This window comes from Ailuropoda melanoleuca, chromosome 13 (assembly GCF_002007445.2).
Source record: "Ailuropoda melanoleuca isolate Jingjing chromosome 13, ASM200744v2, whole genome shotgun sequence".
Classification (NCBI taxonomy): domain Eukaryota; kingdom Metazoa; phylum Chordata; class Mammalia; order Carnivora; family Ursidae; genus Ailuropoda; species Ailuropoda melanoleuca.
In genome coordinates this window covers 68,948,350-68,970,004 of record NC_048230.1, presented here as the reverse complement: position 1 = coordinate 68,970,004, position 21,655 = coordinate 68,948,350, and the positions used below count along the sequence as shown (strand labels likewise).

General features: G+C 42.6%; 1 protein-coding gene across 2 annotated transcripts in view; it reads right to left on the bottom strand.

The window, feature by feature from the left end:
• PIGU (phosphatidylinositol glycan anchor biosynthesis class U) overlaps window positions 1–21,655 on the bottom strand; it is an 89,570-nt gene that overhangs the window by 37,396 nt on the left and 30,519 nt on the right. For both annotated transcript variants that reach the window (XM_002916396.4, XM_011221241.3), the window contains 3 exons: window positions 20,932–20,994; window positions 15,809–15,918; window positions 13,514–13,614 (listed from right to left, as the gene is read on the bottom strand). In XM_002916396.4, the coding sequence (XP_002916442.1) occupies window positions 13,514–13,614; window positions 15,809–15,918; window positions 20,932–20,994 (274 nt within the window). The remainder of the gene's footprint in view (window positions 1–13,513; window positions 13,615–15,808; window positions 15,919–20,931; window positions 20,995–21,655) is intronic.

The window sequence follows — 21,655 nt, the reverse complement described above, 5'->3', positions numbered from 1 at the left end:
AAATTTTTGCTTCTCTGTATTTTCTAAACTTTCTATAATGAACATGCCTTGTTTTTGACATAAGAAAAAACTGATTTCCTTTTTTTTTTTTTTAAAGGTTTATTTATTGGGGTGCCTGGGTGGCTCAGTTGGTTAGGTGTCTGCCTTCAGCTCAGGTCATGATGCCAGGGTCCTGGGATTGAGCCCCACATGGGTCTTCCTAATCAATGGGGAGCCTGCTTCTCCCTCTCCTGCAGTAGCTCTCCCTGCTTGTGCTCTCTCTCTGTCAAATAAATAAATAAAATCTTTTTTAAAAGGTTTAATTATTTTAGAGAGAGAGTCAGAGCATGAGCGTGCATGCCCAAGTGAGCAGGGGTGGGGTTAGGGGGGAAGGGGCAGAGGGAGAGAGAGAACCTCAAGCAGACTCCCCACTGAGCACTGAGCTCGGAGCCTGGGTGACACCAGGCTCGATCTCATGACCCTGAGACCACGATCTGAGCAGAAACCAAGAGTCAGATGCTCAACTGACTGAGCCACCCAGATGCCCCAAAACGGATTTCTTTTCTAAAAAACTAAATAGATGTTCTCTTTCAGTTGGTTTTAGACCACAGAGTACCCTAAAACCAGAGCTAGAGAACCGAAATTTGCCAGAGAGGTTTCAAAGTGGCCCAAGAATCAGGAGAGTGTGATTGATGGTCCAAGGCTAGTATCTTGTAATGATAATGTTTCATATAATGACAGGACTCACAGTCACTCTCATTGTGGGGTCAACTGTTTACTGGAAATAACACATAGCCTCTCAATGGTATTTCATTAAAGGAGGGACTAGTCACTCCACTCAGTCTAAGGGGTTTACCCTCTCCCAACTCAGCTCCAGAAACAAACAGAAGGAGATGATTCCTTAGGATTTTTTGCCAACCAAAGTAGTCTCTATACTTGAAACACCTCAGAGCCACCTTGGAAGAGGGGGATTATGAATGTGACTACATTAGAGCAGAGTGAGTGGAGAGAAAAGAACTTTGAGGGCTCCACCCCTCAAACCAAGGGAACTCAGCCGCTAGGAACAATTCCTGGTTGAAGGAAAATGGAAGGCAGGCAGAAAAAAGGGGCAAAAGCTGGAAGTAGAAGATCAGGGACAGAATTCTATGGGGCGGGCTGCTTCGCCATGCTCATCAGTGCCAGGCATGATGTCCTTGTACACATGACTAAGCAGGGGCAGGATCATGCCCAGCCAAGTCGCACCACCAGCAGAGGCCCCCACATCCGCCATGAGCCGCACACACCTAGACCCAGGACCAGGTCAATTCTGAGACAGGGAGATGGCAGTGGTGGGAAAGGTACTGTTCTGGAGTCTAACAGCTAGGGTGGGTTCAGGGTTCCCTGACTTGGCCAAAAATCTGAATGGCATTTTGTAGGAAACCAGCTAAGGGAGGGAAAAAAACTGGAAAGAACTTTTAAACTTAGCATGACTTTCTCCAGAGACTGGGGTGGGAGAAAGAAGAGGCCTTTTAGCAGAGGAGGGAGGCTAATGTTCCAACACCATCTATTCTTACAAATGTGGTGAAAACAAACACGTGACTTTCACCCCTCTCTCTCCCAGGAGACACCAGGGAGCCAAATAAACAGAGCCACCTCCTGCCTTAATGGCCTGAGATCAGTAATTACTTGTCTGGAGCAGCTGACTATCTATAAGGCCCAAGAGAGAAGAACTGGCTCATGGCATCATAGAATGGACTTGGGAGTTTCAGAACACCTCCTCCCAAGATGACGAAGAAGCCGTCTTCCTTCCTTAGATGACTCATTCGGAAGGCAGATCCTATTCTTTCTGCCGTTCTCCAGCAGTAAGTGGTGTCAAGATCTCCCTGGCTACTGCAGTGATCCTTCACCTCTCCCACCACACTTCCTCCAGCAGTCATCACGGCCTGCTGATTGACCTCGGGGACATCCACCACCGCAGTTCCTGCTCTCATCGTCTGTTGCTTCTCCTCCTCAATGGTCTCCCCAGTTTCCTCCCATCTAGTCCTCCAGAGAAGTAACAGAAGAATTCTTCTAAAACACTGATTACATTGTGATAAGCCCCTCTTTAAACACTTCTGATGCTTCCATTTTATCTAGTGGATTAAGTCCAAACTCCAGCAACAACAAGGCCTTTCGCTATCTGGGTCTTAATTCTCCAGCTTCAACTCTCACTGCTCTCCTACACACTGCCCATCCTCCAGCTACTCTGGACCACTCCCTAGTTTCTGAAAACACCATGCCCCTTCATCCCCGTGTCTGTTCTTAGCCTATTCCTTCTGCCCAAGCTGACCTTCCCTGTCCCCCTTCTGGTAGAAACCCATCCTCTAGTGGCCAATAGAAATGTCGGGGCCTGGGTCCCTGAAATGAAGCCTAAGCAGAGAGGATAACAGTAGTGATTATAACTAATGATAGTCACTTACTATGCCAGGCACCTATCTTCTGTATCCAGAACAATGCTGGACTAAAAAAAATAAGAAATAAAAAAAAATTTTTTAAAGCCCTCAGCAAACATCACAAGCACCTTGGGAAACCTCTATTTTTCTACCCATTTTTATTCTACCCATTTTACAGGTAAATAAACCAAGGTATAGAAACAGAAGGTCAAATAATGTATCATTTTAAGTAATGGAATCACTTAGATGATTCCAGTGCCCGTTCTCTTTTTTTTTTAAGATTTTTTTAATTTACTTGACAGAGAGAGACAGTGAGAGAGGGAGCACAAGCAAGGGGAGTGGGAGAGGGAGAAGCAGACTTCCCGCTGAGCAGGGAGCCCGATGCAGGGCTCGATCCCAGGACCCTGGGGTCATGACCTGAGCCGAAGGCAGACGCTTAACGGCTGAGCCACCCAGGTGCCCCAAGTGCCCATTCTCTTAATTCATTCAATACCCTCATTCAATACTGATACTGTCTCATAAAAATCTGCTAATGTTGCTCTCTCTCCCTATTTGTCTGTGAGTTTCTCAAGGGCAACAAATCTCTCTTCACTCTGAACCTCCAGCACCTAGCACAGTGCCTGGCACACCTGATGAATGAATGAGTGAGTATCATTCAGGCAGATACATATGAATCCCTTTGACAAATCCAAGCACATTAAAGAAAACCAATGTTTCTTTTTTATTGAGATATAACTGACATACAGCATTGTATTGGTTTCAGGTGTACAGCATAATGATTTGATATTTGTGTAAATGCTAAATGAGCACCACAATCAGTCTAGTTGAACCCAAGTTCTTGAGGAAGGAAAGCTTAGCAAGTGTTAAAGCACAGGTAATGAAACATGGGCAAAGCACAAACGAAATCTGACTCTTGAATACAACAGAGCCTGCTGAATAGAAGTTGAGGACTTTGGCAGGGGGCTGGGCACAGAGAATGATGTCTGTGGAGTTCGCTACTGGATGGCAGCGGCCTGAGGTCCAGCGGCAGAAACGTGGTGCTGCAACAGCCAGGAGCCTGTGTGGGATGCTGGGCCAGGTGTGGTTGCACATGCATGGTCTGAGCCAAAGTGAGGAGCGTATGGAGACACATAAGAGACTCAGACAGGACAGATACGTTTTGAAAAAAGCTAGAAGGGGCAAGATGAATGGATTAGGAGGGCAGAGGGATGATGATATGTGCTTGGGGCAAGGTCAGGAAAGATAAAGACAAGTAAAAGGAGGGGCACCTGCCTGGCTCAGTCGGTAGAGCAAGAGGAAAGTACTAAGCTAGTCCATCAGGAGAAACTGACACCTAAATTTTGAACAATGATTTGGCTAGGCCTGGCAGTCCAAGGGAACAGTGAGTACACAGGCAGGAGGACGAGGGACAGAAGGGTGGGGGGGGGCTATAATTAGCTTAACGAGCAAAAACAGGGCAAGAGTTGGGAGGAATGACTGGGAAAAGGCACAAAAGGGGCTCCTGTGGATGTTGGTAACATTCTGTTTCTTAATCTGAGTACTGATTACTCATCATTTTGTGAAAATTCATGGAACTGTACACTAACGATTTGTGCACTTTCTGTATATATCTTATATATACTTCAATAAAAAGTTATAATCTACAAAGTCTCCGCATGCAGGTAGGTAGGGGTCAGGTGACAGACTGCACAATCATTCCAAAGCATTGACCAACAGGCCTAGACATGACATCTCAAATAATGCCTGACACTGCAGGCTCATCTGGACAAGATCCTATTCATCTAACCGGGAGGAACTACGCCAAGAGGACTGTGAGTTTTACCAAAACAAGATAACCTACTATTTATCTGCTAGTATGGCCCAGATACTTGGATACTGGGTTTTCCATCCAAGCCCTAGTCTTTGGCCTTGTGATGGGATTACTAAAGTCAGTCAGTCACATGTGTATGTGCCCTGGCTATAGTATCAGGGAATTTCATTATCTCTCCATCTAGCTTTGAATATGTTTTCCAACTCTCTATTTGTATCAGGGTGCGGGCCAAAACAAGCCCTGGCAAGACCTGGGGTAACAATGCCTCCAGGAACTGCACCTTGAAGCCATCTGGGCCAGGTAGGCAGCAGAGCTACAGGATAGAGCAGGAACACAGACGAGGTGGGGCTCTGGGGGCTGGCTCCAGATACGGACTGTAAGTGGAATGAGAAGAGAGGGGTCACAGACAGTGACCTGTACCAGGACAGGCAGTGGACAGACTGGAATGTGATGAAAAGGGCTGTGATCCCACAGAACACTCAGAAGACACGTATTAAGTCCTTCCAATAACGCCAGGAGGTGGGTGCTATTACTATTCCCATTTTACAGAAGAGAAAACTGAAGGACAGAAAGGTTGTTTGCCCAGGGTCACAAAACTAGTGAATAGTAATAGTAGAATTCGAACCCAGACAGTCTCATTCCAAACCCCACACTCTTTTTAACTACATCACTATGCTACCTCCTTGATCTCAATCTATAAAAATCACAATACGCAGAGCAACTATTTGTTGAATGGGTTCTGCTAAGGAAGCATGCTAAGCATTTTCTTTTTTTCTTTTTTTTTTTTAAAGATTTTATTTATTTATTCGACAGAGATAGAGACAGCCAGCGAGAGAGGGAACACAAGCAGGGGGAGTGGGAGAGGAAGAAGCAGGCTCATAGCAGAGGAGCCTGATGTGGGGCTCGATCCCATAACACCGGGATCACGCCCTGAGCCGAAGGCAGACGCTTAACCGCTGTGCCACCCAGGCGCCCTCAAGCATTTTCTATTTCTTGTTTATTCTTCCACTATCTATGAGGCAGACATTATCTCTGTGATCATACGGAAGCTCCCGAGGTTTTGTGATTTGCCCAAGGATACAGAGCTGGTAACTAGAAACGAGCAGGTTTTGGAGCTGGGGTGATCTGACAAAACCGCAGGCTGCTTTATCCTAGGGTTCTCTATGACCTTCCTCATGGGCAGGGCTTTACCCTAGAGGAGCCCCGTATGGAAGTGATGGGCTCAGGCCTGAGGATCATTGCTCTGCCATTGCTTTTCCACAGCTATGCTCCAGGAAGAGACCCTCTCATTTTTACCTCCAAGTCCTCCCCAGAAGGCTCAGGGAGCCCCTATCAATCCTGAGGGATCTTTTTAAAAAGAGGACATTATTAAGAGTAAAAACCAACATCACTATTTACTGAGCTCTTAGTACATCCCCCACACCAGGCTGTGTTTTACATGCACCATCTCATTCGTTCTTTATATTTGCTCTGTGCAGTAGGGACTGTTTCGATCCCCACGTTATAGATAAGGAAACTGAGGACCAGAACAGTTAAGTGACCTGGTCAAGGTAATACAGCCAGGAAATGGGGGAGCTGGGGTTAGCTACCAGATTTGTCTGACATCAGAGCAGCCTGAGCTCTTAGTCGCCCTGGACTGCCTCTGAGAGTCCTTCTTTTTCCTTGAGAAGCAAGTCCTGTCGCACACACGCCTATTTGGTGGAACAAGGAGAATTGGAAGGGTCCTTAGGTGGCAAACCACAAGAATTCCTAGTTTGGAACATCTCATTATTGACAAAACCCAACACTGAACAAGCAGAACTACCCTATTAACATGTTTGTTTTCCTTTTTAAAGCCTAATGAAGATTATTTCACAGGGATGGAATATTTTAATTAGCCACTGAAAGGCAGACTACCTGTTGACCGAAAGGCCCAATCTTTGAAGTGAAACCCAAACTGCTCCACTAAAATAACATCAACCCTGACCTTAGACCTGCTTGCTGGCCAACTTCACTGAAAGGACATCACAATACAATGGCCTGGGCCTTGTCCTGGCCTATAGGTCTTGATGTGTCCCAGGCAACCCTGGACTGCCACAAAGCAGGCCACGGGAGAGCAAGCAGGAGAAGGGGACAGAGCCAATGAGGACACTCCATTCTGTGGGACATTAGCTCCATGGAAATCTGGGGAGAGAGTTGCCAAGTTTACTTCCACTGTCCCTAACTTCTTATCAATCAAGTAAATTTGTTTTTAATTACGTGCTCAGTGAACAAACCTCAGGAAAAAACAGATATTAAAAGGAAACAGAAACATGAGCTTACTCTACAGAAATAAGTATTATGCTTTTGGAATCTATTTTCTATCTATTTTTGTTGTTTTAATATAGTTGAGATTTTATTTTATTAAAATATAGTCTTGTATTCTGCCTTAAAAAATAAGTATTCTCACATACTTTGCAATTTTTTTTTTAAGATTTATGTATTTATTTGAGAGAAAGTGTGAGCAGGGGGAGGGGCAGAGGGAAAGAGAGAATCCTCAAGCAGACTCTCTGCTGAGTGCAGAGGCCTGACCTGGGGCTGGATCCCAGGACCATGAGATTGTGACCTGAGCCAAAATCAAGAGCTGGCTGCTTAACCGACTGCGCCACCCAGGCACCCCTACAATTATTTTTAAACACATGGGCAAACCATGCTTTATGTAGTCATTCCTCTATTTTGAGATTTGTTTTTTTCAGAGAGAGAGAAAGAGAGAGAGTGCTCACACGCACACGTGGGTATATGCAAGTGGGGGGGAGGGGCAGAGGGATCTCTCTCTGTTTGAAGTATTTTCCATTTTTTCTAGTCATAAATAATCTTGCAGTTAATGGCTTTGTATCATAAAGCTTTGTCTATATTTCTGCACTGCTTTTGGATAGGTTTTCAAAAGTAGAATTAATAAATCAAAAGTATAAACATTTTAAGACTATTGCCAAACTGTTTCCAAAGAGGCCTGTACTAATTTCTAAGTCAACTCACCATGTAGGAGAATGCCTATTTGACAGCACCTTTGTCAGCACTGAGAATTATCTTCTAAAATCTTTGCCAATTTGAAAGGGAAAAAAAACAAGCCATTCCTGTGTTATTTCAATTTGGTTTTATTGATTATCTATGGAGTTGAATATTTTCCCATATTTTTTAGTCATTTATATTTCTTCTGTGTGAATTATCTCAATTGGTTTTTTTTATTTTTTAAAAAGATTTATTTATTTATTTATTTGAGAAAGAGAAGAGCAGAGCAGAGGAGGGGGGGAGAGGGAGAAACAGACTGCCCACTGAGCAGGGAGCCTGACACAGCTCCCTGGTATCATGACCTGAGCTGAAGCCAGATGCTTAACTGATTGAGCCACCCAGGTGCCCCCCAACTGTTTTCTTCTTTAAATGAAGAGTGAATTATTCCTTTATAAATTTTGTTAAAATTTAATTATGTGGTGCAAATGTGAAATGTAGAAAAATGACTTGCAGATTTTATAAGTGAACCAACATTATTGTATATTCTGTTAGTAGAGATTATTAATATACTCAAAGAGTTAAGAGTGGTTCAGAGACCCAACTAAAATAGAATTCTTCAAATATTTTGACAGAGTTTAACAGACTGTTATTTGTGATGGTCTCTGTTTACAGCTACCAACAATAGAAAATAACTTAAATGTCCAACAAAAGGGAAGGTCTGGGACCCCACAACAAATATACCAAGGAATGGAAGTGGAGGTGGGGCAGGGTGATGAAAGACTTTTACTTCTTATTTTATACGTTTTAATTTCTTTTATTCTTACCAAGTACTTCAACTACTTATATGAATTGCTCCTAAAGTTAAAAAAAAAAAACACCTAAATTTAAAGAAACTGGCAAATATGTGACCAATGTCACACAATTCACATGAAAGAAGTGATAAAACAAAATGGTGGCGCCTGGGTGGCTCAGTCGGTTGGGGGTCCGCCTTCAGCTCAGGTTGTGATCCTAAGGTCCTGGGATTGAGCCCTACATTGGGCTCTCTGCTCAGCAGGGAGCCTGCTCCTCCCTCTCCCTCTGCCTGCCTCTACCCCTACTTGTGCGCTCACTCTCTCTGTCAAATAAATAAATGTTTATTTATTTAAAGATTATTTATTTATTTATTTGACACAGAGAGAGAGAGGACAAGCAGGGAGAGCAGCAGGCAGAGGGAGAGGGAGAAGCAGGCCCCCCCACAGAGTAGGGAGTTCGACAAAGGGCTCGATCCCAGGACCCTGGGATCATGACCTTAGCCAAAGGCAGATGCTTAACCAACTGAGCCACTCAGGTGCCCCTAAATAAAATCTTTAAAAAAATAATAATAAAACAATATTGTGTGTATAATATTACAAAAATGTCTATGTATTCATCTAACAGAAATCTGGATCAATATAATAAAAAGATTTTTGTTCTGTGGAACCAAAAACAATGTAGCCACAAAAGAGATGCATATAGTTTTTTACACGTTCTTCCCTCAAAACAAAACCTTTCCATTGATTTAAAGAAACATATAAAAGACATTTTTTAAAATGGCATATTTCATTTTTGTGTGAGACTCCTACTGCATGTACCTTCAGAGCTCATGTCTTCTGTCTTTGCACTTGGCTATTTTATTTATTCAGTTAGTTAGTTAATTTACTATTTTTTTTAGTAATTCCCAGGACCCAGATATCATAATCTGAGCTGAAGTCAAATGTTGGACTCTTAATCGACTGAGCACCCAGGAGTCCCTGCACTTGGCTGTTTTCAAGGTGGCATTTCCAAAGGCTGGTGCTCAGTCCCTTCTGCCAGGCTGCAGGACAGAGTCCTTATTTTAATGAAAGCCAGGCACCTTGATGAATGGGTCTACCTGAGCCTGACATTCTAGAAACAGGGACTGAGGCAGGCAGTATTCACAGACAGACAGTAAAGAGTCTTCACTATTTCAAAGTTGTTTCTAACAAAATGACCACAATTTTCAGAACAAGAAAATTCAGGTCATGCAATATCTAGTCACAGATAATAAGTTAAACAGCCTACAGAAAGACCACCTACAGCCACTGCAAGAGAAATAATGTCTCATGAAGACCGAAGTCTTTCCCATGCCACCCTAGAAAGGGAATGTAAACTCTAAGTAAAAGGGTCTATGTATAACTTCTGATTCTTTATTTCCTGAGTGTGCAAACTATTCGCAACAAGGTAGCGAAATAAAGACTCTCATACACTTCTTACAGGAGTATAATTTGGTAAAACTCTTGAAAGCAATTTAGTAACAAATTTCAGAAATCCTAAAGAAGGCACACACCCAGTGATACAATAATTCTATTTGCAGGACTTCACTGTAAGAAAATAACTGTACATGGGTGTGGAAATTACTATACAATAGAAAATTAATTGCAGTATTATTTAAATAGCTGAAAACTGAAAAATTAGCTAAGTATTAACAGTAGAAGTTGGTTAAAGAATTTCTACACATTTCATCCATACAATGGAATAGTATTCTGCCACTGAACATGGCAAGATGTTTATGGATATATGTGTAGACTATAATTATTGACCCCAATTCTCCACCCCTCCCTACGTCCAGGCTCTTTGTCATACAACTTTGCAGTGTCCTCCCATTGTGGGCAGGATGGAAGTCTCCACCACGAGCTCAGCCATGTGTTGTCTTGATCCACAGGATGTTAGCACGTGTGTTGCAACCAGAAACTTAAAAGTGCATGCCTGATTGGGCTTGTTCACAGTTGCGCCTCTGCTATCACTATGAGAAGACCATGCCTAATTTAGTCCTTTGGTCCAGGAGGATGACAGACATGTGGAGAAGAGCCCAGCCTACATTAGCCAACTACAGCCAGTCATTGGTGCATGAATGAGCCCCATAGAAACCAACAAACTGCCGAGACAAGTCTAACCTAGATTAGCTGATCCCTAGCTGACTTACAGATACATGAACCAAGTAAAGGCTTATTGTTATTTTAAGCCACTGAGTTTTGGAGTAGTTTGTACATAACATTTTTGTGGCAATAACTGATTGATAACAGTATTTAAAAGTCTGAAAGAAAAATGAGGGGAAAAATCTGGAATTATATACCCCAAATGCTAACACACTTCCTGTTAAAACTGGTAGATTGATCACAGGCATATTCTCTCTCCCTCCAAAAACCTCACTAAAATGACAATAAAGGAATAAAACTTGTCTTAAACAACAAAGGAGAGGAGATTATAGCAAAATAAAGTCTAATACAATAATAGAAACATAAAGCAGATGGAAGAGGGATAAATGACTGAGCAACATGGAAGAAATTACAGTTTAATGGCCTGCAGAGAGGAGCAGCAATAAAAATCAGGACAACTCACCCCCTAGAGTTTCCAAGAAACTCAGCACTTTAAAGGCAAAAGGTACTATGGAAAGTGGGGGTACAGAGATGAAAATCAAGCCGAAAGTTTGTATACAGACCAGTCAGAACCCCAGGTCCTATCTCATCTATGTGCAGCCGGGTGACAACCCGTACATACCCCATCTTTCCAACTACTACTCCACCCCCGAGACTACAGTTCTAGAGAACACTCACTAAAGAGGCACAGATCTAGAGGACACTATGCACAGTAATGGGCTGAGGGGAAAGGTAATGAGATTACATAAACTCTTTATACTGCAATCAGCCACATCCCCCGTTCCTGCTCTCTCAACTCTAGCAGTTGCTCACATGAGCCCCCAACCCCACCAAAACCCCATCTTGGTTACCCTTAGGCAGGACGTTTCCTCTTTGGAAAAACTAAATCATTTCAGAGAAAAAGAAAACCTATAAATGATGACATTTAGGGATACCTCCAAGAAAAAAGGCCAGCCCACAACCTGATCTCCTTACAGTGCGACTGATTCTGCCCATTCACGGGGTCTCAAGTCAACATGTTAGTGCCAGTTTTAAATAAAAGACAGACAGCCAAGGATCATTATAAATAAGAGAAAACCCTCCCATGTGAAAGATAGAGCCCAAATCAAACAGGAAACGAAAAAGGTTGTGGCGGGGGGACCAGGAAGACAAAGGGACTATGAGTGGAACTGATGGAAACTAAAAACAACACAACAAAAACTCAGAGAGATAAGGGAGGATATTGTGGTGATAAAATAATAATAAGATGCTTCAAAGAAACAACTGGAGATGAAGAAAGAACATCAAAATATAATTAAAAAATTAGGGATGCCTGGCTGGCTCAGTCCATAGTGTGTACAACTCTTGATCTTGGGGTCATGAGTTCAGGCCCCACATTGGGTATAGAGTTTAAGTTAAAAATAAACATAGGGGCGCCTGGGTGGCACAGCGGTTAAGCGTCTGCCTTCGGCTCAGGGCGTGATCCCGGCGTTACGGGATCGAGCCCCACATCAGGCTCCTCTGCTATGAGCCTGCTTCTTCCTCTCCCACTCCCCCTGCTTGTGTTCCCTCTCTCGCTGGCTGTCTCTATCTCTGTCAAATAAATAAATAAAATCTTTAAAAAAAAAAAAAAAGTTGCACGCTCTACTGATGGAGCCAGGAAGGCACCCCTCATACGCCTTTTTGGAAACTAGAGGAAATACTTTAGCAAAGCAGAGGGGAAAAAAATCACTAAAGGAGAGAAGGAATCCAGAAAAGAAGGGAAACGACACGGGAGAATTTTCAAGGGAAGCCCCAATATGACAGCTTTGCACCAGGCCCAGAAAACAACCAGGGCAGACTGGGGCAGGATGGAGGAAGTGTGAGAGAGGTCTTCAGAAAAATAATGGAACCAATAGACTATTTGATGTAGTTAAACATTTTCTAAACACTATTTGGCACTTGATAGGTCTAGCAGAACAACTAGGGGAAAATGGGATTGTTATAATAAGAAGAAGCAAAAACAAAAAAACAACCCAAAAAAAAAAGAAGATAATAATTAACACCAGGAAAAAGAAAGGTTATACAAAAAAGGAAAAGTAATCAGAGTTACTACTTTGCCCAACAATGAATAATACATACAGTGTCATAAACTGTACGTACTGACTACTGATTAATCAAACCTGTGATACAACTTCTCTAAGAAAATTAGGTAAAGGGCAAGTGATGATACAAAAGAGCTGAATCTTTATCGCCCTTCAGGGAAATGCAATAAATAACATCTAAAATTTATAATTCAGGAAATACCAATACGAGATCTTACTTAGAAATATGGAAATAGGAGAGCCTGGGTGGCTCAGTTGGTTAAGCAGCTTGCCTTTGGCTCACGTCATGATCCCAGGGTCCTGGGATCGAGCCCCACGTCGGGCTCCCTGCTCAGTGGGGAGCCTGCTTCTCCCTCTCCTTCTACCCCACCCCCCTGCTTGTGCTTTCTCTCTCTCTCTCAAATAAATAAATAAAATCTTAAAAAAATACATATGGAGGGGCGCCTGGGTAGCACAGCGGTTAAGCGTCTGCCTTCGGCTCAGGGCGTGATCCCGGCGTTACGGGATCGAGCCCCACATCAGGCTCTTCCGCTGTGAGCCTGCTTCTTCCTCTCCCACTCCCCCTGCTTGTGTTCCCTCTCTCGCTGGCTGTCTCTATCTCTGTCGAATAAATAAATAAAATCTTTAAAAAAAAAAAAAAGAATGGGAATAAAGTAACCTTCACTTTAAAAAAAAAAATACATATGGAAGTAAATACCAGCAAAAGCCAGAAAGTAGTTTTTTCGAAGTTGAACTAGGGATGGGGAGAGAGACAGAGGGCTGCTATTCTCATAAGCCTTGTCCCAGTTTTTCTGTTTGTTTTTTTTTTTTTTAAAGATTTTATTTATTTATTTGACAGAGATAGAGACAGCCAGCGAGAGAGGGAACACAAGCAGGGGGAGTGGGAGAGGAAGAAGCAGGCTCATAGTGGAGGAGCCTGATGTGGGGCTCGAACCCGTAACGCCGGGATCACGCCCTGAGTCGAAGGCAGACGCCTAACCGCTGTGCCACCCAGGCGCCCCTCTGTTTGTTTTTTAAACTTTATTTATTTATTTTTTAAATAATCTCTATACCCAACTCAGGGCTTGAACTCACGACCCCAAGATCAAGTGTCACATGCTCTTCTGACTGAGCCAGGCAGGCGTCCCATTGTTTATTTTTTTCCAACTGTGTTAACAGCAAATCTCTGAGGAGCAGAATTTCAGCATCTTTTAATTAATTTTTTTCTCTTAGCTTATCTAAATTTCCTATAATAATCTTATATTACTTGTGTAATTAAAAAAACATATCCTTAAATGTTGGATTTTTTTTTTTTTTTAATCTACAGCAGAAGTATTACAAAACCCTGCACAAATCAGGGACTGAGCTTTGTGCTTCCCTTTGGGGTCTTACCTTTTATTGTGGTCAAAATGAAGAAAGCAATGAGGGTATTGTTGATGGCACAGGTAGACTTGGCAACACAAGACAAGACCGTGTAGGGATTTAAGAGATAGCTGGGGAAAAACATACAATGTTGGCATTAGTAATCCCAGTCAAAGCACCAGGGGGTCCTGGCCACCACAGGCAGGCAATTCAAGAGATTTACTAAAACCGTACTCAAAGGGAAGGCAACCTCTTAGAAATGAGTTATCTTAAGTAAAAGAGAATGAAATGGGGTTGGGACCGCTGAGTATAAGATGCTGGACATTCACTGCCTAGTCTGTGCTACATGGTATATCATCACAGAGATCCAGTAAACTAGCAACACCATTATTCCTCCAATGGAGAAACTGAGTCTCAGTGGTTAAGGAACTTGCCCAAGGTTTCACAAGCTAATCAATACATTCAAAATCAGGACTTTCTGGCTCGAAAGCCTATGTTCTTTCTATTACTTCAGATCTCATAAATGATAAAATTTTACCAATTCCCATAGAATCACATATTTTAGGAATGGCTACAGTTGTCTTTGAAAACCAGGAAAGTAATTTTTCCCCAATCAGGCTGCTAAGCTCTGATGCAGGCTATCCCCCCTCTCCCCAAGAGGTCAGAGCAGCTTGGGGTTAGCCCTCTCGTAGTCAAGCTGTATCCACCAAGCCAGACCCCAAGGACAGGGTAAGTATCTGCTGAATTCAACAAGCTGGTTGCCGCAGAACTTCACAGGACATCTTGAACTTCCACTGGGAAGAAATTAAGCTGAAAAACCTAGTCTTTTCCTGAGCTGGAAAGGAATGGACTGAGAAATGAATTTAAAATGCTGATTAGGGAAATTTTATATAGTCGTAATGGATGATTATTTTATTTATTTCTATCCTGCTTCCACAAAAGATTTGAGGCAGCTCAAATGAGAACAGATAATAAAAGCTAATAGCAAAATAAAATTAGAAACAAAAAATTAAGACCAGGAAAAACGTAAATAGAAAAAAAATAAGGGCCAGGTGAAAAAAGACCAAATGGGTCTTCTACAGCGTCGTAATAATCAGCTTCAAATCTGGCTCTGAGTTTCCTGGCAGACAGAGTGAAAAGGGAGACCAGTTACATAATTCTGATTATTAGATAGGAAGAAACATACCAGCGTCTCAGGGACAGATTATAATTATTATTCACCAATAAAGACCTTAAATCCAATACCTCCCAGGGCTTTAAGAGTAGCAGTTCTAAAGCCAAAGGCCCAGAAATTGTTGGTGTTTTTTTTCAACAATTACAGATAGGCCTGTTACACAACCTTTAAAGAAATGGCTGCTGCTATTATAAAAGTATCCCCAGGAGATATATGAGTCCGTAAGGGATTCATAACGTTGCTAAACCTCTGGTTCTATTAGGTAGTTACTGCCAATATTTCTGAAATACATAGACATGAAAGTTGTTTGGTGGGAGAGGGGGGAAAAAAAGCCATTTCTAAATAGCAGGTGATGTTCAAGCAGCAGCTGCACAGCCACCTATTCGGAATCCTGAATAAGAGATTCAGCACAAAGCAACAAAAAGGGTTGAATGAACTGTCCTCACAAGGCCCCTTCTAATTCCGAAGTTCTAAGGTCAGATCTTTCCATGAGGAAACTTGTCTCTTGTTTACAGTGTATCCCTCGAAGCTAGTATATTATTAATACTCCGTGACTATTAGCTGACTGAGTAATTAGTCACATTTGCCTATCTCCGGAATATAAACAGGAATAACCTGAAAGAATCACATCAACTGGCAGCACTGAGCACTCCCAGGGAAACCTTTTACAGAGCTTCGGTTAAGTTCCACTCTCCCATACTGGTCTCCCAGTTGGGATGGGTCCGTTTGCCTATAGTTTTCTAAACTACAAATGAGGGACTAATTGTACATGAAATATAGAAGCTGCTCAAAATATTGGCCACATAAAGATCAGAATTTTATTCAATCCATATATACAATTAAAGAACTTTTTTTTTTTTTTTTTGGAAACACTGGTTACAAGTAGGCTGGAGCCCAGATCAGCATAGAGTGAAAAAGCATTTGTGAAGGGTTGATTGTGCATGTCCCTGTGTGAGGCTTTGTCCCAACAGAAACAGAATGGCTCTGTCTCTATTGCTGGCCAGAACCCCAGTTGTGCAACAGAACCACAGCAAGTACTTGATGACTAAGACTGCAAATCTCCAAAAATACAACAAACAACATGAGAAAGTCTCATCAGATTTTCCTTGCATTCGTTGGCACTGAGCCCTGTTTTGTCAAAGAACACTTACAACAGGGCCACTTTCAGAGGGATGTAACGCATTTCCATCGGGGTTCGGATGAGTTCGGCCACATCTGGGGCATACTGGTCTAGTTCTAGGAGGAGTTTCTGCTTTTTAAACTGGAAAAAAGAAATGACAAAATACATTACTTCCCATTGCTTTTAGAATGACACCAGTCCTTCCATGGCCCACGTGGCCCCACCTGGTCTGGTCCTAGCTGTCCAGGCTCACCTCACACCCACCTGTCCCCTTACCTCTCACTCTCTAGGTTCCAGCACCATGAACATGCCGTAACCCTCATGCTTCCAGGCCTTCGCATTTGACCTGGAACAACCTCTCCTCTTTCCCTACTTAGCTTCCACATCACCTTCAGCTCTCAGTCAAATCATTTCTTCCTCATGAAGGCACACTCACCCCCCTCCCCAAGTAGGTAAAATCTCCCTGTAACACATTCTTTCATAGCACTGTTCATGGTTACAACTTTCTTATTTATGTGACTAATATTTGTCTCCCTCACTAGACTGTGAGTTCCACGAGGGCAGGGACGATGTTTATTTGCCAGGACCTGATACAGTGAGCAAACAGTAAATACCTACTGAATGGCTGAATGAATGACTCAGTGGCAAAGCAATGTTTTCAGCCATTCTGAGCAGTTATCACTGGGGCACCTGGGTGGCTCAGTTGGTGAAGCGTCTGCCTTCGGCTAAGGTCATGATCCTGGAGTCCTGGGATTGAGCCCCACGTGGGGCTCCCTGCTCAGAGGGGAGTCTGCTTCTCCCTCTCCCTCTGCCCCTCCCCCTGCTTATGCTCTCTCTCTCTCAAATGAAATCTTTGGGGGAAAAAAAAAAGAGTTATCATGAGTGGCCTAAGGACTCCAACGTTCCATCCGCAAAGTGAAATGTTTTCATATAAAATGAAATGATCCCCTGAATGTCACAGCATCCCAGGTTTTCTTCCGAGCTCTCCTGTTTCGGTTTTTGACTTCCAAAGAGGAAGTGGGGAATGGCCACAATGAAGAGAAGGAGGAGGGTTGGGTGTGGCTGGGCAGCTGGATAGTCTAGAGGGAGTGAGATGGGGGCGGAAAAGGCTTGCCTTCCCCTGGTGTGTCCCAACAAGTTCATGGGTGTGCTCCAGAATGAAAAAAAGTCAGGCAACCCTATAAGCAAACATGGGTCAGGCTATAGACAGGAAAAGCCCCTGAACCCAAAATGGGTAGCTTTGCAGATTTAATGGTCAGAGAATCTTATTTCAAGAGTATAAAATCAATGCTGCAACCAATCATAAAAACAGAGCATTGCAGGGGAGCCAGAGTAGCAGCGCTTAACTCTCAGTGTGTGATAAAGATTTAATGCTGAAAAAGGCACGTACAGAACACATATTGTATTGTACCATTTGCACAAAGTTAAAAGCATGCAAAATAATATTACATGTTATTTAGGGATATATACAAAAGTAGCAAAAGTTAAGGCCATGTGGGGGAACGATAAACACTAAATCCACCACACTGGTAACCAGTGAGAGGGAGAATAAGGAGATGAAAATCTCAGAGGCAAGTATATGCATAATGTTTTATTTCTTTTTTATTTTATTTATTTATTTGAGAGAGAACGTAAGCACGGGTGGGAGGAGGGGCAGAGGGAGAGGGAGAGAATCTCAAGCAGACTCCCCGCTGAGTGCAGAGCCCTACACAGGGCTTGATCCCACAACCCCAAGACCATGACCTAAGCTGAAACCAAGAGTTGGACACTCAACCAACTGAGCCACCCAGGTGCCCTGGGTAGTGTTTTATTTTTGAACCTGAAATAAGTTCACAGTATGTATTATTCTTTACATATTTTTGCATGTCTTACGTATTTCAGAATTTTTTTAAATGGAAAGTTTTTTTTTAAATTTTAAAGATTCATCTTTCAGTTCAAAAGAAAATTGAGGAGTTGGGACGCCTAGCTGGCTTAGCTGGTTAAGCGGCTGCCTTCGGCTCAGGTCATGAGCCTAAGGTCCTGGGATCGAGCCCCACATCGGGCTCCTTGCTCAGCGGAGAGCCTGCTTCTCCCTCTGCCTGCTGCTCCCTGTGCTTGTGCTCACTCTCTCTGTGTCTGATTTTAAAAAGAAAAGAAAAGAAAAGAAAAAAGATAATCAAGGAGTTATCACAGGAATACAGGTAAGCTCAGACTTCTTGCATGGATTTAAACAGAGGCTTAATCAGAAAACCTGAACAAACTTCAAAAACCTCCCTTTGATCATCTCCGAGAGTTCAGTTTAAACAGTGGGAATTATCATCAGTAAGAGTTATGCTACCATTCACAGGTGGGGTTGTTTAATTAAAAAGACAATATATAAACTAAGGTGCTTTTATCAGAGGGGCTGGCTCAGCAGACAAAGCACTTAGTGAGGACAGCTGCAGCAGTGGCAGGGGAAGGAGGTCCTGCTAGCAAGGGTCCTAGAGTTCCACAAAAAAGCCGCCACCTGGATGGGGTGAGACCCACAAAGAAGGCTGATGAAAAGAAACAGGGAGTTAGTTGATCCAGGAGCAGCCAGAGAGACAGGTGGGAATGCAGACCCATTCGCAGGCTGGAAGCCAGCCAGCAGGACTAAGGAGGAGATGGGGGCAGCTCAACAGGCATGTGCAGATCCTAGGCAGAGGTGACACTGTGCCAACAACTAAAGAAATATACTTCCTTGTCACCCCAATCTTCCAAAATACTTTGAAACAGGAAGATTTTATGAAAGGAGAGTCTGCAGGAGAGAAGGGCAGTCAGGTCAGCATTCCTCAGATTCTCTGCTACATCTCTTTTTGTCTCCCCCAGTCTCATCAGCAAAGTCCCCATTATGCCTGGCCTCACAGGCCCAATATTGACTCAGCTCCCTGAAGAACAACAAAAATTCCTTTTAAAACCCACACTGGACCTAGTCAGAGATAGGAAAATGGCTAAAAGTCTAAGGAAAAGTGAACACACACACACACCAAGAAAATATTAAAAGTATAAAAATAAATGAGGTTAAAGAGTACAATTTTAAATCCAAAGATAAATATTTCTAGATATATTCAGCAGCCTTGACAATGATGAGATTTAAAACTGCTATAGGAGAGCTTAAAAGTGGCCTAAGAAAGGTAATGCCTGGGTGCACTGAGTCTGTGATCATTAATCACCCTATACACAGATGCTTGTGTGCTTTTCCATATGCATGTTGTATTTCAATAGAAATTTTTGAATTAAAAAAAAATCTCCAGGGTGAAGCTAATTTATCCCTGTATTCCTCAGCTTATGAAGGGACCACGACCTGAGCCAAAGGCAGACACTTAACCAACTGAGTCACGCAGGCACCCCTAAGATAAACTCTTTTAGCAACTTTCAAGTATACAATATTAACTATAATCACCATGCTGTACATTAGATCTCTAGAACTTACTCACCTTGCAACTGGAAGTTTGTACCCTTTAACCAACATCTTCCCATTTCCCCCACCCCCAAATGCACGCCCCGGCAACCACCAATATACTGTTTCTGTGAGTTTGACTTACTTATTTAAAGTAAGCTCTACACACAGTGTGGGACTTGAACTCACTTCCCCAAGATCAAGAGTCACATGCCCTACCAACCAAGTCAGTCAGGTTCTCTAGTTCGACTTTTTTTTTTTTTTAAGATTTATTTATTTATTTTAGAGAGAGAGAGAGGGAGTGCACACGCATGTGAGTGTGGTGGGGGAGGGGCAGAGGAAGAGGGAGTCTTTAGCAGACTCCTCACTGCGCGTGGGCTGACACAAAACTCGATCTCATGAGCCTGAGATCAGGACGTGAGGGAAACTAGGAGCCAGACGCTTAGCTGACTGGGCCACCCAGGCACCCCCCAGGTTGACTTTTTAAGATCCCACATGTAAACAAGATCATACAGTGTTTGTCTTTGTCTGACTTCACTTAGCATAATGCTCTCAAGGTTTATCTGTGTTGTCTCAAATGCTCCCCTGGTTTAAGATGTACACTCCCTGAGTCTTAGTGATAAGTCTCTAATTTTTGTTTAACTAATTTCCTGTGGGGCTTGAACTCACAACCCTCAGATGAACAGTCACAAGCTCCACTGACTGAGCCAGCCAGGTACCCCTACTACAAGGGTCTTATAGGCCTATTAAGCCTATAAATGGACCCCAAGTTAAGATTTCCCAATCTAGATATCTTATAAATCTCTTTGAGGTCTATAATTCTAGAATTCACCAGCTTTGTTACTAATAACCAGTGCCACAGAAAGGCAGACTGCTACTTCTGGTTCTATTACTTGGTAACAGAAGTGAAAATGAACGATAAACAGACACCAAGGATGCAGCCTTCTCTCACTCCAGTCTAATTCCTCGCAGGGGCTCCCAGCCAGTCAAGGAGGACTGCAGCCAATTTTTAAAATAACTACACGGATAGTGCATATGGTTAATCTGTTAACTCTCTCAGAACCCAGGAAAACAAAAATGGTCACAATATACCATTCCCCTTGGCTATCACATAGGGATTAAGACTAAAGTTTACATCAATACTTTCTACAGGCATTTACTACATGCCAAATTTTCTAAATAAGATTGCTCTCTATAGGGAAATAGAAACTACACTGGGAATCCAATTTTACCTCAAATAGGCATAACAAAGTCAGTTAAAAGCTGTATTCATGATAGGCTGGTGATGGGTAGTAAGGAGGGCACGTATTGCGTGGTGCACTGGGTGTTATACGCAACTAATGAATCATGGAACTTTACATCAAAAACCAGGGATGTACTGTATGGTGACTAACAAAATATAATAAAAAAATATTATTATAAAAAAAAGCTGTATTCATGAAAGGAAGATTTTTAAGGCCCTTCACTAATATAATTGTAGTTCAGCTCTGCTCCAGAAAGTCTGAACTTGGACAGGTGAACGGATATTAAGCTACACAGATTAAAATGACCTTTCTGTATCTACTAGTAAAGCTGTCTTGTTGGTTTGGGTTTGACCATTCCAGGACTGGCTTAACAGGCCAGTAGCTTCACTCCCACTTCTTAGTATTTTTAAACAGTTGGATCCTAAAGAACGTGACTTTTGATTCTTTGTAAAAATAGAGACCAGACGACTACCAAAAACTCCACCAGTTTTGTGTCACCCACTGACTACTTACCACAACTTTATTGAAGTCCTGGATTGCAAAATACAGGGCAATGGCAGTGAGTACATCAGTTATCTGTCAAAAGAAAGAGAAATAATAGTGTAGGAGCCATGGAGTGCTGCCAGGGCCTAGATCTTTTGGATACTGGTGGACTATTTGGTAATGAACTCTTACAGTCAGGCAGAACCTCAACTTTCACTTTGACTACCTAAAGATAAAGCCTTTCAGGGAGATTTGACTGGAAAACCCTGAGGACAGGCACCCATCAAGGTTTATGTTAGCCTGGTGTACCACATCTGTTCTTTAATTGCAAGTTCTTTATTTAAGTTTTCTGTAAAACAGGAATAACACCCAATGCTTTGCAGGCCTGATGTACGTCAACTGCCAGTATAAAGTAAGTCCTCAGTTAACAGCAACCATTATAACGATTAAGGAAGACTTTAGTGGGCCTCCTACTTGACCCGGATTTTCAACCCTACATTAGGCAAGTGTTTCAAATTACTATCTCTCAAAACAGCCCCGTCATCTCAACTTTGAAGGTTATTGCCCCTGAGAGTCTCATCAGACCTATGTCCACTGCATGGAAAAATGCTTAGGAAATTCAGGATGCCCTCTATACTGGCACCACAATTAAAACTAATCATAGAATCTTGGCGCTAAGAAGTCTGAGACTATACAGTCCAGAAACCAAGTAAAAGGAATTGGAACTGGTCAAATGTCAAGAGACTACTCCCCG